The sequence below is a fragment of the Lissotriton helveticus genome, chromosome 2_1, assembly GCF_964261635.1.
Source record: "Lissotriton helveticus chromosome 2_1, aLisHel1.1, whole genome shotgun sequence".
Classification (NCBI taxonomy): Eukaryota; Metazoa; Chordata; class Amphibia; order Caudata; family Salamandridae; genus Lissotriton; species Lissotriton helveticus.
In genome coordinates, this window is record NC_136059.1 from 1517167802 (window position 1) to 1517182051 (window position 14250).

Consider the following 14250-nt stretch of genomic DNA (forward strand, 5'->3'; position numbering starts at 1 on the left):
ACCTTCAAATCCGAGGACCTTTCTATCCTCATGTATCTTACAAGCCTCTGCCTTACATGGATGCCTTTTCATGCACCAAATCTTAACAGTATTATATCAAGATGTTTTTTCAAAATCTATTTTCTGGTAATGATAATACAGTTGCAGTGGTGGTATAGGGAGACTGTATTCCCTCAATGTTTAATGAGCACTTCAGCACTGGCAAATATTTTAACAGAGTAAGTATAAAACATTCTGCCGGGTATGTTAGTTCTATCTAAGGAGAGAATCCAATCTATACCTCATGATATAAATAAAACTAATGATCTAGCCTCTAATTCAAACATAGTTTACCCATAGCAATGGATGACTGATGACAGGATACCGAAAGATATTTAATAAATACAACAAAAACCAAACTGTTAATAATAAACTGAGCAAATGATTCTACAAATCAGCAGCCTCTAAAAGTCTGCCCAGAGAGGTATAATCGGTGCTTAATTTGAGGGGTGGTCGCAGGTGGGGTCCACCTGGCAGTTATTTTTGATAACTGGCACTTATTTTTCCTCATCAGACTGACACAGGGCAAGAGAGAAAAACACACAAGGAGGAAAGTAGAAGACAGAAAAAGACGGAAAGATTGTGACAAAGTACGAAAGCAGGAACCTGCAAGAGGGGTATACATGGGCAGGGAGTGTCTGCTGGTCAATAAAAAATGTTTGAGGTGGTATTGGGCAACTTTTCCATTCGATCTCACCAGCTTATCCGTTTACAAACAAAGCACTGGGTATCCTGTACATAGGAGGAGGTATAGGAGTCTTTAGGAGGAGGTGGGATATTTTGCTCATAGGCAAAATGGGCAGACTCCCCCCTACAAATGCCACAGACACATCCCCCAGCACTTCTAACTGGCTGACACAAAATTCCTTTCAGCTATTCATATTTGACAAAACCTTGAGATGTAGATACAAACTGCAGATAGTGTTAAGCAGTGACTTCACATTGCCTACATTTGCCTACAGTTATGTTGTCTGTAGTTTCGTTCAGCTCTTTAGTGAAGGAGATTTGTCTAAGCTTGCAATCAAGAAGGATATGTTTACCACCCAATAGAGTTGTATTCTAACCAAGTAGACTGAAAACAGGATAGAAATGTTGGCAGTGAGGTAGGTGCTTACTGGTAATTGGAGGAAATAAAATATGATTTGCAGGTCAAGAGAATAAACGTAAATCTTGACCTGAAATTTTGTTTACTCTCCTTCTACACAGACTTTTAGGTCTAACAGGTCAACACGTTCTACTTGCCTGCATTTTAGGAACTAAGCTTTCAATATTCGTACCATTTCAATGTTGAAAGCAGAACGTGAGATGTGTACTGGATGGGAAATTTACAAAAAACAAGCATAAACAGCCTCACGGGTTGTTAAGAGTCCACGACTAATATTGCGAGAGTTAAGCAACCCATCACAAGTATATAGTAGATGTGCAGGTTCTTCAATGGAATAACCACAAAATGTGAAGCATGAACAAGAATGTTTTAAATGTGTTCAGTGTCTTTATAATTTCACTACTCACCAAAACAAAAGCCTGAATTAAACCATTATGCCTAGTACCTATATTTAAAAGTTGAGTTACATAATGCCATGGTTACAATTATATATGATAAAAAAAAGAACACATTAGGAGGCTTTATGTTGTTTGAAACGTTAAACATCTGATAAAAAGAAATTTGCTTTTGAGTTCAATTTGAGCGCAGTTTTACAGCTATACAATGAATAAAAACCTTCAAAGAGGGCAACAATTTTTAAATTACTTGTTGTACTTCCCAGCTAGTACTAATCATATACATAATCTTCATATCAAAACTGGGCTCGGATATATAATACTTCATTGTTCCTTGAGCAGTTTTGTTTATCCTATAACAATACTTGATATACCTTGCACCACTGGTAGCACACTTTGTACAAAAGAAACTCACATCTATGGTGGCAAGTGATTGAGCTGGTGAGAAAACAACAGACAGGAGGAGACTTACAACAGATCTTACAGAAGATGGAATAAAAATTGATCTTCTGCTGCAATTCAATAGAAATGGAACTTAATGACATGGAAGAGTGGTACAGCATTATTAGCGACTAATCTGCTTTACTCTTTACGCAAGAATTGCTATTAATGCAGGCGCGTGAGAGATTAGCGCGAAGTCAGGCGCTGACAGTTTGCAGACAGAAGAGAGACAGCGTTGGATACAATCCCTCCGTACACGCTGGACCAGCGGGTATGTGCTGACGCTGCCCCCTCTACTATTAAGATGAGCGACGTTTTACCGCTTTGAAGCGCTACTTCGTAGCACGAACGATTTACAATGGAGTGGGAATGCGCCCATTTCCTCTTTGAAGGCTACGAAGATTACTCTCGTCCTTCACGCCTATTTGATACCATTTTGCAAATCCGGCGGTTGGAGTCAACCCTTTAGGTCCGTGATTGGTTTTCCGCACAGCTTAAACCCTGAGTCATCCCCGTTTAACCCTAGCCACTTAGTGGCTCTGTCATCCTAGAGAAGCCTATCCCGTTTGGACCCCCTTAGAAACTACATTTAAGCTATTGGGTGTGTCTGAGGCCCTGATGAGAATCCCTGACGAATAAAAGGGGATTTGAAACGCGTAGGCCACTTTCTTACTGGTCTGCTTGAGTACCCAGGAGTCATTACTACTCCCAGGCTCCCTACCATTTTATGTACATTACCTCTCAGTGTATTAATTTCTAATGAATGACAAATAATTCATAAATAGACAGGAATGTAATATTTTCAAACAAGTGTACTGAACTATTGTATAATTTGTGCAGATCCAGTGTATATTTTCTTCTCCCTGTAGCGGCAGTATTTGGTTTGTTTGAGTCAGATATGAATGTGGTGAATGTTTTGTTGACTGTGACATGATAGCGGTTTTGGAATGTATGAGGTTTCCAATGAATGTGATCTGATGTGTCCCTTATTGTTCTAATTTCTGTAATGCTTCTCTTCTATGAACAGATAAACTTTGTAATAACTGTTGAATTTCTATAAAATAAAATTGCGACTAAGTAGCAATTCCCTATCTCGAATTAATTTTCTTGGTGTGGATGGTGAGTTCTATCATTGAATAAATGTTATCAGTACTGGCATTTCTCTTGTTCTTTGATTAATGTATTATAAGCATCTGACTAAGACGCAACTATGAGAGAATCATAGACTGTTGGTACCCTGGCTATACATGGTGGTACAATAACAGATTAATTGTTACTCATGTAATTGGGCTTCCTTTCTGTCATAATGTGCATGAATATATGGCAATTATATTTCATTGTGCATGTGTCTTCTCCCCATAATCCTTGACCATCATATTGCTGACCATCATAAAATAACCCTCGTACGATCCTAAAATAAAACTTTTGCGGCTGATCCATTACATAAAATGTTATTGTGCTTTTATTTTCTATAATTATGTCTTAAACCTTTGTGAACACAGCTGATAAAATAGAATCATAATTTAGGGCCTCATTATGATGGTGAGCGGACCGCCACAGAAGCCGCCTGACATCCAGGCCACCAGCCCGACCTCTGGATTACAATACCGGCGGTCGGAGCGCAGAGATTGGGAGGAAAGACCGCTACCTCTGACAGGATCCAAGACCCCATCAGGCGGTGGTCGGAATCCTAACCCTAGAATTGAGGCGGTGCTTGCACAGGCAATGCCGTAGGGATTAGGATGTCCCTTTCCGACTGCCTTTGCATGGTGGTCCCAGCGCAATGTAAAGGCAGACAGAAACTGACTTGGGGGGGGCCCCAAGTAGAGCCCCGTGGGCCACTGCTAAGTGGCCTGGGTGGCCCATGTAGTGCCCCCCACACATCCATGCACCGAGTGCCAGGCACCACATGGTGCCTGGCACAAAGTGCATGATTGTCTACTAAGTGCTTGATATTATTGCGGTTTGTGCTGCGGCTCTTTTCTTGGGCCGCAGCCATGCCACAGCAGTAAAAACCACTTTCTGATCACCGTTCAGGTGGTCATATCCAACTGGGCGGGTGGGACTGCTGACTCATTGTCGGACGGTCTCCTACCCTGTGCGATGGCGGTCTGACCGTCCGCCATCATACACAGGCCTCAAGTTATCAGATGCTTTGAGCAGAGACACTATTAGTTTGCCCATAGTGTACCAAATTCTTTATCCATTTGACCTCATTTTGTGGATCAGTCAGACATTTTTAAATGATTAGATGCTGCTGCAAGCTTGTAAATCGCTTTGCGTCTGACAGTGACTGTCTGCCCTGGGATGTTGATTTTCTTGGAGGCAACATTGCCTTCACTAATGAATGGGTGGTCAGACAATCGGCCTCTCTCTACCTGAGAGCTTGGAGCAGTGTTCCTGATACACACAGCAGACACATCTCCTTGTGTTTGCTTTGTTCGCCCTAAGTTGGCAAGGTATGCCCAGATGCGGGTCCCTTGCTCACTTTGCCTATAGATTCAAGCTAACATGGCTGATAAGGGGTGTTACCCCGAAACCAGTCCCAGGATGCTTGTTTCCGGTACAGGGATGACCTGTTTTGGCAGTTCGGGCTGGATTGTTGATGAGGAACAAGGTCAAGACTGATTTGCATATGGCTGGGTCTAAATTGGGGTGGCAAAGTGAGCTAAAGAGCAATGATGTATTCAACCCAGATCTAATAGTGACTGGGGGCGAGTATCTGAAAAGTTTCAGTGTTCCATCCATAATCTCCTTGTGTTTGCCCTGATACACACTCCCTTCAATTGTTTTGGACAACTATGGGAACCTTCTTTTATAATGAGCACCCTACCCACCAATTCAGATTACAAATGCTCATTTCATGTTCAAATGCTTATCAGAGTCCTGATAGCTCACAATTATTACTGAGCCTACAACCCTATGTGCACCGTTGAGTCAGTGCAATAAGTAGAGGGGTTGGCCTAACGGCTAAGGCGCTCGACCTCGGACCTGGGTTCGAGTCTCGGTAACGACGCCAAAAACCTCCTGTGATTCTGGGCAAATCACTTAATCTCCCCGTGCCTAAAATGAAAGTGTGTCCTCATGTAACGTAACTGGTGCTATGTAAAGCGCTCTGATAACTGATTCGGTTCGGTTCTAGTTCGCGCTATATAAAACTCTGCAAAAAAAAAAAACATATTAAATTCACACTAACTTGAGAATTTTTATTGAGCTGATCAGCAAACATTGCAAATGGTCTTTTACCATTAACAGATCCTGCCCACACCAGTGATACTATAAGTATTACTCTTGATATCACCAAATAATATGGGCAACCTGCACAAATGTATCTAAAACTATTTTCTACATTTCTCATTTTACAGCTTGATTTGAGCCTGTAAATAGTTCTCTGTATTTTGCTGGCTGTTGGCACTTCAGCACCATGTAGTTTACGGTGGGCTGGCGAAGGTTCTTTTCAGGAATTATTACCTTACCTACCATTTAAGTAGCTCAGATAGTACGCACCTATTGACCACTCCAATTAATAATACAAATGTATTAATTCTATTACAATTAATTTGTTCCAGGTTCAGCCCCAAAGATTACCTTATAATTTATATACAAGGGCGAAAGAATGTTGACATCAAAACAAGTTGGTCCTCTCACACTAAATGAAAGTCATGCTGTGGACAAAGATTAAATAGGATTCCCAGGTCATAAATGTTGTGTTTTTTTGTTTGCTTGTTTTTTATGTTTATACACATTTTTGAGTCACTGTTATTGCAATCTGTCTTGAGTAAACACGAGGACACAAAGCATGGTTTATTTATCTTATATATGTGAAAAAAGCTTTTTGCTATGACCTTTTGCAGTGTGCTCAAATCCTATCTACATAGGGAGAGGTTAATACATTGTTTCAGATAAGATATTGGCACGGTGTTGTGTAATCTGCTATGCACTACAAATAATACTCCTTGAAATTAGTCCCAAGTGATCCATTTCTTTTCAACACGAGTTTTTAATTTGGCAAGATTCCAAGCCTTTTTTGACAGCTCGAGAAAGCACTGACCAACCATATGAGAAACACTGCTGCAGGCTGTGTGCACATTTCTTCCAGTTGCTTTAACTGGAAAGCCATTCTGTAGGATTGTACTTGTAATGTCTAACTTGTTGCAAGTTGTCAGGGAGAAAGGGAGTTTAGGCATGTTACCAGTATTTTAGGATTAAAGGATTAAACAGTAAGAATTGATATTAAGATACTGTGAATATTATTGTGCATATATCTACCACAGCCTTTGTCAATTGTAAGATGTGATCTCTGTACAATACACATTGTTCGTGAAGCTTTTATGAGTTCTAATGCCACGCTTGGCGCAAGAACCATTGAAAACGGCACGCTGACCTGAAGTTTTTGCTGCCAGAGAATGATAGATCTCATGCTAACTGCACAGCTTCCCTAAGCTCAGATGGGTTCCTGGGTGGTTGACACCTAAATCTCTTCAGTCGGACAGGTCCAGAAAGGATTGCCTAGCTGCAAAGAGGTCCTGCTGAAAGCTTTGCGAGCATGTTTCATTTGAAAGATATTCTGTACAATTCATGCTGAAATGTCAGATCTGTTGTTTGGGGTGGATGGGCGGAATCGAGCTACTAACTGGGGCAAACTTCTATGTTCAAGTCACCTTTTTTTAACACCAAACACTGCAAGATGCATTTTCAAAACCGACGATATCTGAAAGCATCACTTAATTTCTGTATTTAGGGTAAAGCAATTCCGATGGCGAGGGACGAATTGTGTCTTCTTAATCCAGGGGTGCCTTGAATTACCCACTTAAGCAAATGAGTGGGGACGGTTGCCACTCAGTACATCTACACAACAAAATACAATTTGAATGTATGGATCCATTTTTTGATTGAAAATGCTGGACACCAAACAGAAACTCATAACTACCATGGAAACAAACACTCAGAAATACGACTGGCAGTGTGGTGGGGGAACAAGAGAGCACAAAAGGAATAGACAGTGAGAAAGATGGATGGATGTCCTCAGTAACCAGCTCATGATGAATTTCATTTGTTCCTAAATGCCCGTACAGAACTACCTAGAAAGCCTCTACGTTTAGACCAAATTCTTTGGAAACTGAGGTATAAAATGCAAGATTTGTTCACTTTATTTGCAGAATTCCCTTGGTGCAACAACCACAAACATGTACCAAGTTCAAGTTCAAATATCTTTATTCGGATTCCAAGAATCCATAAAAGCACAATCAAACAATTTTACAATAATATAATAAAATCCATATAAAAGGGTGTTAGACAGTTCATTTGATACACCATTAACAATTCATCAATTAATTTAGCAAGGTTTCCATACAGAATTCAAAATTCAGGGGTTGGTCATCATCTTACGGGCTCGGATGGCGATTTTCAAAAAAGTGCAAGTGCGAAAAACAAATTCTTCATTTTCTAAAGAGAGCAGCATCTGATAGGCTTTATCCAAGGGAACAGGTCTCTGTTGTTTTAAAAATGGAGTTAAAAGAAACTTCACATATTTTAAATAATAATTACAGAAAAAGAAGAAATGCAGATCAGTTTGTACGCTCACCCCGTCACAAGGGCATAATGTGTATTCAAGATTGGGCCGATAACCAAGAGGGAAACATAACAAAAATTTAACAGTTCCTGCTCTCAGCCGAAATAAGAGGCTCCTTTCCCAGTAAGTCATAGGCAAAGTAAGATATATTGGTGAGGGATGCCTATGCAGTTCTTTGCTCATATAACTTAGTACGGAGGATTTCTTGGATTCCATACTGATCCTTTCTGAGTTATAAAGTGTATAAAATGCATTTTTCAACTCATTCTTACAAAGTAAGTCGGCGTTACTCGGGCCTAGAAAGAGGTTACCTTTGTCGATACTACATAGACTCTGATAGACCCCGAGAGCCAAACATGTACCAGATTATATGCCTCAAACACTCGCTCTGTGCAATTTGGGATACAGTTCTAAGTGTGGGGAGATTATTTTATTGTTCTTGCTACTTCCATGTCTTCATCCTTCTCTGGTCTTGAGACATTTACTGTAAATGTTTATAAACCTAAAGATTCAACAGCATGAGCAACATATCTCTCCTGAGAAAGAGAAATTAATTGGCAGTCTCAGCAATGCAACTTTCCAGAGGCATTTCTAACCTACCCAAATACGGACTCCTGCTGCGTTCTAATCCTTCTGGCAAATAATTGTTCCTCGTCTTTTCTTCCACCCTCAATAGATTATCAGCATTTACAGACAGAAATCCTGCTCGACAAAAAATAAAATCACTTTGTAGCATTTAAAATCATAACTATTCATGTGTTATTTTGTTTCTTTTTTTTTTTAACTATGATGGCACCGTCACTGCAAAGGGCAGATATTAAGCAGAATGAAGAACAAGCCTGACAGTTATATACTTCTATTTATCCCACCATTCAAGTGGAGAAAGGAGCTGAAAAAGCCACCACCGATGATCTGGGCAGATTACTAGCACGGCAGATGTAAAATGTTTGCTGAGTCATGTAAGGCAAAGACGTGTGCATGCCACATTCATTTATAAAAAGGCGACTGTTAATACCTTTGGCCAAGGTCTCAGCAGTGATTACTACAACAGTGCTGCACAGACCTTACTCATTAAAAAGAAGCAGGGTACAGTCAGGCTGAATGTAGGTTTCTTTATTCAGCAAGTATGCAGGTACTTGTGAGTCCCATAAACAGTAGGGGCCAGATGTGCGACCATTTTTAGCTGTTGCAAACGGAAAATCGTACAAACCCTATTTTGCAAGTCAGTAACATATTACCAACTCACAAAATAAAGTTAGGAAGGGGTGTGCCAAGGGCATCCCTCCCTAATAGCCAGTCACACTGATATGTGTGCTTGTCTTGCAACCGCAAATGCAGTCGCAAAACAATTGCAATTACCACCTACTTCAATTTGGTGGTAAGCCAGTCGCAAATGGGAAGGGGTCCCCATTACCCTTTGTGAATGTATGCAAAAACATTTTTAAGAGCAGGCAGTGGTCCCACGGAACACTGCCTGCCCTTAAACAAGCATTTGCAAAGCAATAGGTCTCGAATTTGCGAGAGTTTAAACTATTGCCATTGTAAATGACTATGCCTTTTATTTATCTGTTTTGATAATTAACACAAATAAAATGCATTGTCATTCACAATGCTAATAGCTCAAACTCTTGAAAATGCGAGACCTATTTCATTTCAAAGAAGCAGCTGCCATTATCCCGAGCTGCTCGGAAAGTGAAGGCGCACATGGCGTGCTGAATGTTGCAATAAAGCATGTCGTGCCTGCAGTAGGAGAAACTCAATAAAGAAAATAGTGCTTACAGACTAAATAAGACATGCCATGTAACAACAGAAGTAAATGGGCCAGTCCTCATGGGAGGATACAAATGAAGACAAGACGGTACTAAGAAGGGACTAGCAAGCCTATTAACAAATCAGAAGGCAGCATTTACAAAGGACAATGACACAAGCCAATGAAAAATATGGGCGGAGCTTCAAGTCCATACTCCAATAACGCATGTGCTGCCCAAGCTTGACCTAAAAATGAAAAGGAACATTTTCCATATTTTTCTTTTATACGGATCACGTTTTCCTTTAAGGAAAACAGAAAACATTTGAAATTATTTTTTTGCTTTATGTAAAAAGCAAATACAGACATGTTGATCTGCCTTCCCCAGTATCCCTGTGTTCTTGCCCATTCCCAAAGGGTTGTAAATTGAGACCAGCCCCATGAATATTGATGAGGCAGGTCTTTGCGATGCCATTGGTAATCACCAAGTGTGTCTAAGACATATTAGTACATTCCGATGAAGATGAAGAAAAAAAGGAAACAAATTAAACACTTTTGCAACACGCAAAATGGAATGGTTGTACATCTGGCCCCTACGTGTTCACAGCTCAGCCTGTGCCGTCAACTGCCACCCCAGCGCTGTACATATAAAAAACACTGACATTACATTCCACATAGACACTAGAGCTACCGAGATCGGCACACACATACAAAGTACACAATACCTTAGTGGTCTTCACAATTTTTGCTTGGATAGTTATATACTGTCTTTTGATGCTGAGTATCATTTGGTCAAGTTCTTTTTAAGAGCACTGGTTCAACATTGTCTAGGCTTTTGTAGACTGGAAGGAGCACAAAGCAGGAAGGAGTTACATTTCCGGAGCTTGCTGTGTATCACTGAATACTTATAGTCCTAAAATAATATTGTTTTTTTATAAATCTACAATGTGGTTTAAAAGTCATGAAACAGCACAAAACGGTTGTATGCTTCTTTATTTTTTTTTATTTTTAGAAACCCAGGTATTCTCTGAAGTTCACTAGAATAAACCATTTGCTTAAGGATAATTCACTTCTTACCTTCTATGAGCTGCAGCTGCAGCTGCAGCAATTATTGCAACTTTTAAGGTGTGAATGTTAAGATACTTGCTGCTCACACCTCTAAATGAATACTGTTGGGTTGGAAAAGGTCTCCAGCATGGCTTAGGAATGTGTGCACCCCTGTACTGAGTCACCCTCAAAACAAGTCACTGGTTATTTGTTGGTGTTAGCACAAAAATCATCATGCTTGAAGACTGATGGCCTTATTACGATGCCGAGCGGACATCACCATATACGTATGGGAACCGCCCGACCATTGGTCGGCGGTTCCCCATACCTTATTATGATGCGACCGCACATGGTGCGGACGCATACTCCCATTTCCGGATGGGAGCTTGTGCTACGCTTGTGCTGCGGCAATAAACTGGCCGTAGCACAAGCTCCCATAGACAAAAGGGAGTTTGGGCAAATCCCTGCACCGTGTGCCTGCCACATGGTGCAGGGATTTCCTCGGCCACCAACCGGAGGCTGCAGGGAGAAGGAGGACCTGCTAGGGGACCCAAAGTTGCTTTCCGACAGGCTTTCCATGCCAGAAAGCCTGGAATGGAAAGCCTGTCAGAAACAGACATCATAATCCAGACAGTGGAAATGCCATCCAATAGGGATTACGTGCAGGTTCCAACGGGCTCATCCAGCCGGAATGACCGGCCGGTTTCACTTTCGACTGCCGCCATTGTAATGCAGCGGTCGAAAGTGAAACCTACGATGTGAGTCAGAAAGCTTTCTGACTCACATCATAATGAGACCCGACTGCCCTTTGTGACACATAATGGAACCGAGAGCTGGCATCTGTTGTATGGAGGGACACATAGTCAGCAGCCCCCTTCACTGAGTAGGACTAATGTCAGTTCATTGGACTGTGGTGAACTGACAGAAGGACCAGCATTTTTTAATCTACTTCCTTCATTAAGAGGGTTGCCTGTTGATTTCTCTTCTGTCTGTCAATCCCCTCCAACTGGGTCCTTTGCCCATCCATTTGGACATGGATGTTGCATGTATGCTTAATATTTAGTCGGATGAGCCTGGGCGCATGTGCTATGTTCGAGTGTTAGAACCTAGTAATCCATTTTGGAACTCCTGAGTCTAAGTGGTACCTAAAAGGCAAGTTGGAGGGATTAGAGAGAGCATGCTAGCCAGTACCATGCACGCATGGCTCCCCTATAGAATTCCTGAGGTTCTCTGCAATGGACCAGACCCTTGGGTCGGCAGGACAGGAGACAAAGGGGGCCTCAGACAGACAGAGAGACCCTCTTAAGTGTAGGGATAGTCCTTGCCCCTTCCTGCTCCATCCTTTCTTAGACGTTTTATCCCCAGCAGGTTGAGCTGTGACTCAGTAAAGAAACCTGCACCTATTTTGTGCCTTTGTTTTAGGTATGTCAAAAGGTTATAATTGCCTAAGGGCACTCCAGAATAACCAGTTTTGAGTCCTAGTCAATCAAATCAAGCTTTATTCAATCATATGCAAATAATCATAAAAACAGACATCAAATTCTAAAAATATAAATAAATCACAGTATAAAAATTACAGATCGAAAAAGGATGATAGAACAATACATTTTAAAATAATTATACAGATAGATTTACAGGGATAGAAAACCCATCAGGGTTCAAAAGACATACTTTTCCTCAGCCACACAGCTTTCTTCAGAAAAGTAGAAACCCTCCAAGCCACCAGTTCATTCTCTAGATATTGCAATCGAACAAGGGCTGGACAGCATTGCCTTAGGCCAAAGAAACTTAAAATGGGGAGTATCCAAAATTTCCTTAGTTCGTTAAAAAACGTACAAAAGAAAAGTAGATGAATGGTAGACTGTTCCGAAGTAAAGTCACACATACACCGAGGGAGTTCTCTTGACCAAACCATTCATTAACGGAACAGACAGAATTCTATGGACTATTCCTAGTCGAAATCTCATTAATAGCATTCTATCATGGCCTTTGGGAACAAAATTTAGATATGGTTCCATGGCAAAGGTTGTAAGTCTTAACTGATGGTAAATGACTGTGGGTTTGGGGGCTTCAACCACTAATCTAGCAGATCCCAATATATCCAAGCAGTCTTTCTTCAGGGATTTCCTTGCAATTTGGGTCATTGAATTTGGGTTTAAATAATACTCAGGGTAACCAAGATCTTTAACAAACTGGAATATATACCTGAGCCAAGGAATTTTCAATGCTCCATCTAGCTTCATACAATCATACAGGATATCACGATTTAGTTGGGTCTGTTCGCTAACCCAAATCCTGTGCCAGAGAAGTATGGGCTCAAGTTTAATAAGATCCGTAATATACGAAAGGCCCAACTCCTCATGGCAGACAAAAGAAGACGTACCAGGTGGAACATTCAGAATATAAAACGAAGAAAGGAATTTTCTACTGTTTGCAAGGAGGAGGGATTAGAAATGCCCCAAACCCCAGCCCCGTATACCGCAGCAGAAATACACTGTGCCTTATATATATGTATAAGTTCACTAGGGGGTTTCCTCCCATGTCTCTTAGTAAAGGTAGCCAAGGCACTGGTGGACCTGTTAAAAGACAATTTTTTCTGGACGATTGCTTGGGACCAAGTATCGTTATAGCTAAAAAGGACACCAAGATATGAAAAAGTCCTTGTATTAGCTAACTTGCTTCCCTCCAGAGTCCTAGTCAACAATTGTTAGAATCAATCTGGTGCAGCAGCAAAAGGGTCCCTTGCTCGAGAACACATAGGGTGCATAACTAAAATAGATGCTGTGTATCTAGCCGGTATACAGACTTGCTGCGCAGCAAGTCTGTATACTGGCTAGATAAACAACATCTATTTTAGTTTGTTTTTGGTACCCCTGACTAGTAGCTCTAAACCCCATCCCTCCTTGCAGCTGACACCAAAGCACCACATGGGGAGTGATATGCAAAGATTAGCAACTGCCTGAAACCGATCCAAGAGCTAAAACCGTGGAATACATAATTTCCCTTTTCAAACTTGGTGTAAGTATGGGCCAGAAAGTATTACACTCCATGAATTTGTACTGGCATGGGCCACTTGGATCTCTCTCTGCCTGGTCCATAAAGCCTTGTGGAAGGCGCCAGGAGATGATGAAAGTGTCTTCAGAAGACAGAAATGCCCAGGAAGAGCCTGTGGAGGTGTGGCACAAAAGAAAACTAGCAACAACAACAGTCGTTTGTTCACCAGAAGGAGAAGCACCAATTACAAATGGCCATTGAAAGAAAAACTGTGACCACACTTTGGGGTTCCAACCTCAACATCATCATCACTGTGGGCAGGAGTATGAGTCTCCTCCTTCCAAGACCACGCCCATCACGCCCTTTGATTTACTCGTAACAAGTATAACAATTGGTAAGTGGTTGCCTACGAACGACTGTTTTTGGGTCAGGACCGACTTAGACAATGAGTTGTTTGATTCTGTGGTAGATTGTTATTTTGCTTTGTAGTCACTTTATTAGCCCAGCATATATGCCTATGCTGTGGTTTCTCACATGTGCAATTAAATTATCTTTTGGCATATCCCCTTTTGTTAGTGCCTTCTACAACTTGTGGATCTATGAGGCCCTTTCACGTAATTGTGTCGCTTAGATGGTGATGAGTTCTCTGGCTTAATTTCTGCAAGAGAGCACAGGGTGAGTGGCCTGTATCATGGTTTTCCATATTTTGATTGGTTACGACAGTGTTCGGGCGACTCGCGTTTTTCGCTTAGAGACAATCCACTCCCATGACCTGCACATTAATTACTATTGCTCTCTGGATTTTATATGCCCAATAGTGGGACTTATTTTTCAAACATTTGTTGCAATATTTGTTATTCCTTTCTTATTTTTTGTTTCTTTACAGCGTTTTCCCAGATTTGTGGAATTG

The 14250-nt window shown here is 41.1% G+C and overlaps 1 protein-coding gene across 2 annotated transcripts in view; it reads right to left on the bottom strand.

The window, feature by feature from the left end:
- LOC144818734 (zinc finger protein 484-like) overlaps positions 1-14250 on the bottom strand; it is a 253023-nt gene that overhangs the window by 84527 nt on the left and 154246 nt on the right. Inside the window, exon 5 of one of the 2 annotated variants that reach the window (XM_078676425.1) lies at positions 8153-8254. The exons of the other annotated variant lie outside the window; for it this stretch is intronic. Within the exon in view, the coding sequence (XP_078532551.1) occupies positions 8153-8254 (102 nt within the window). The remainder of the gene's footprint in view (positions 1-8152; positions 8255-14250) is intronic. 2 annotated transcript variants of the gene reach the window in all.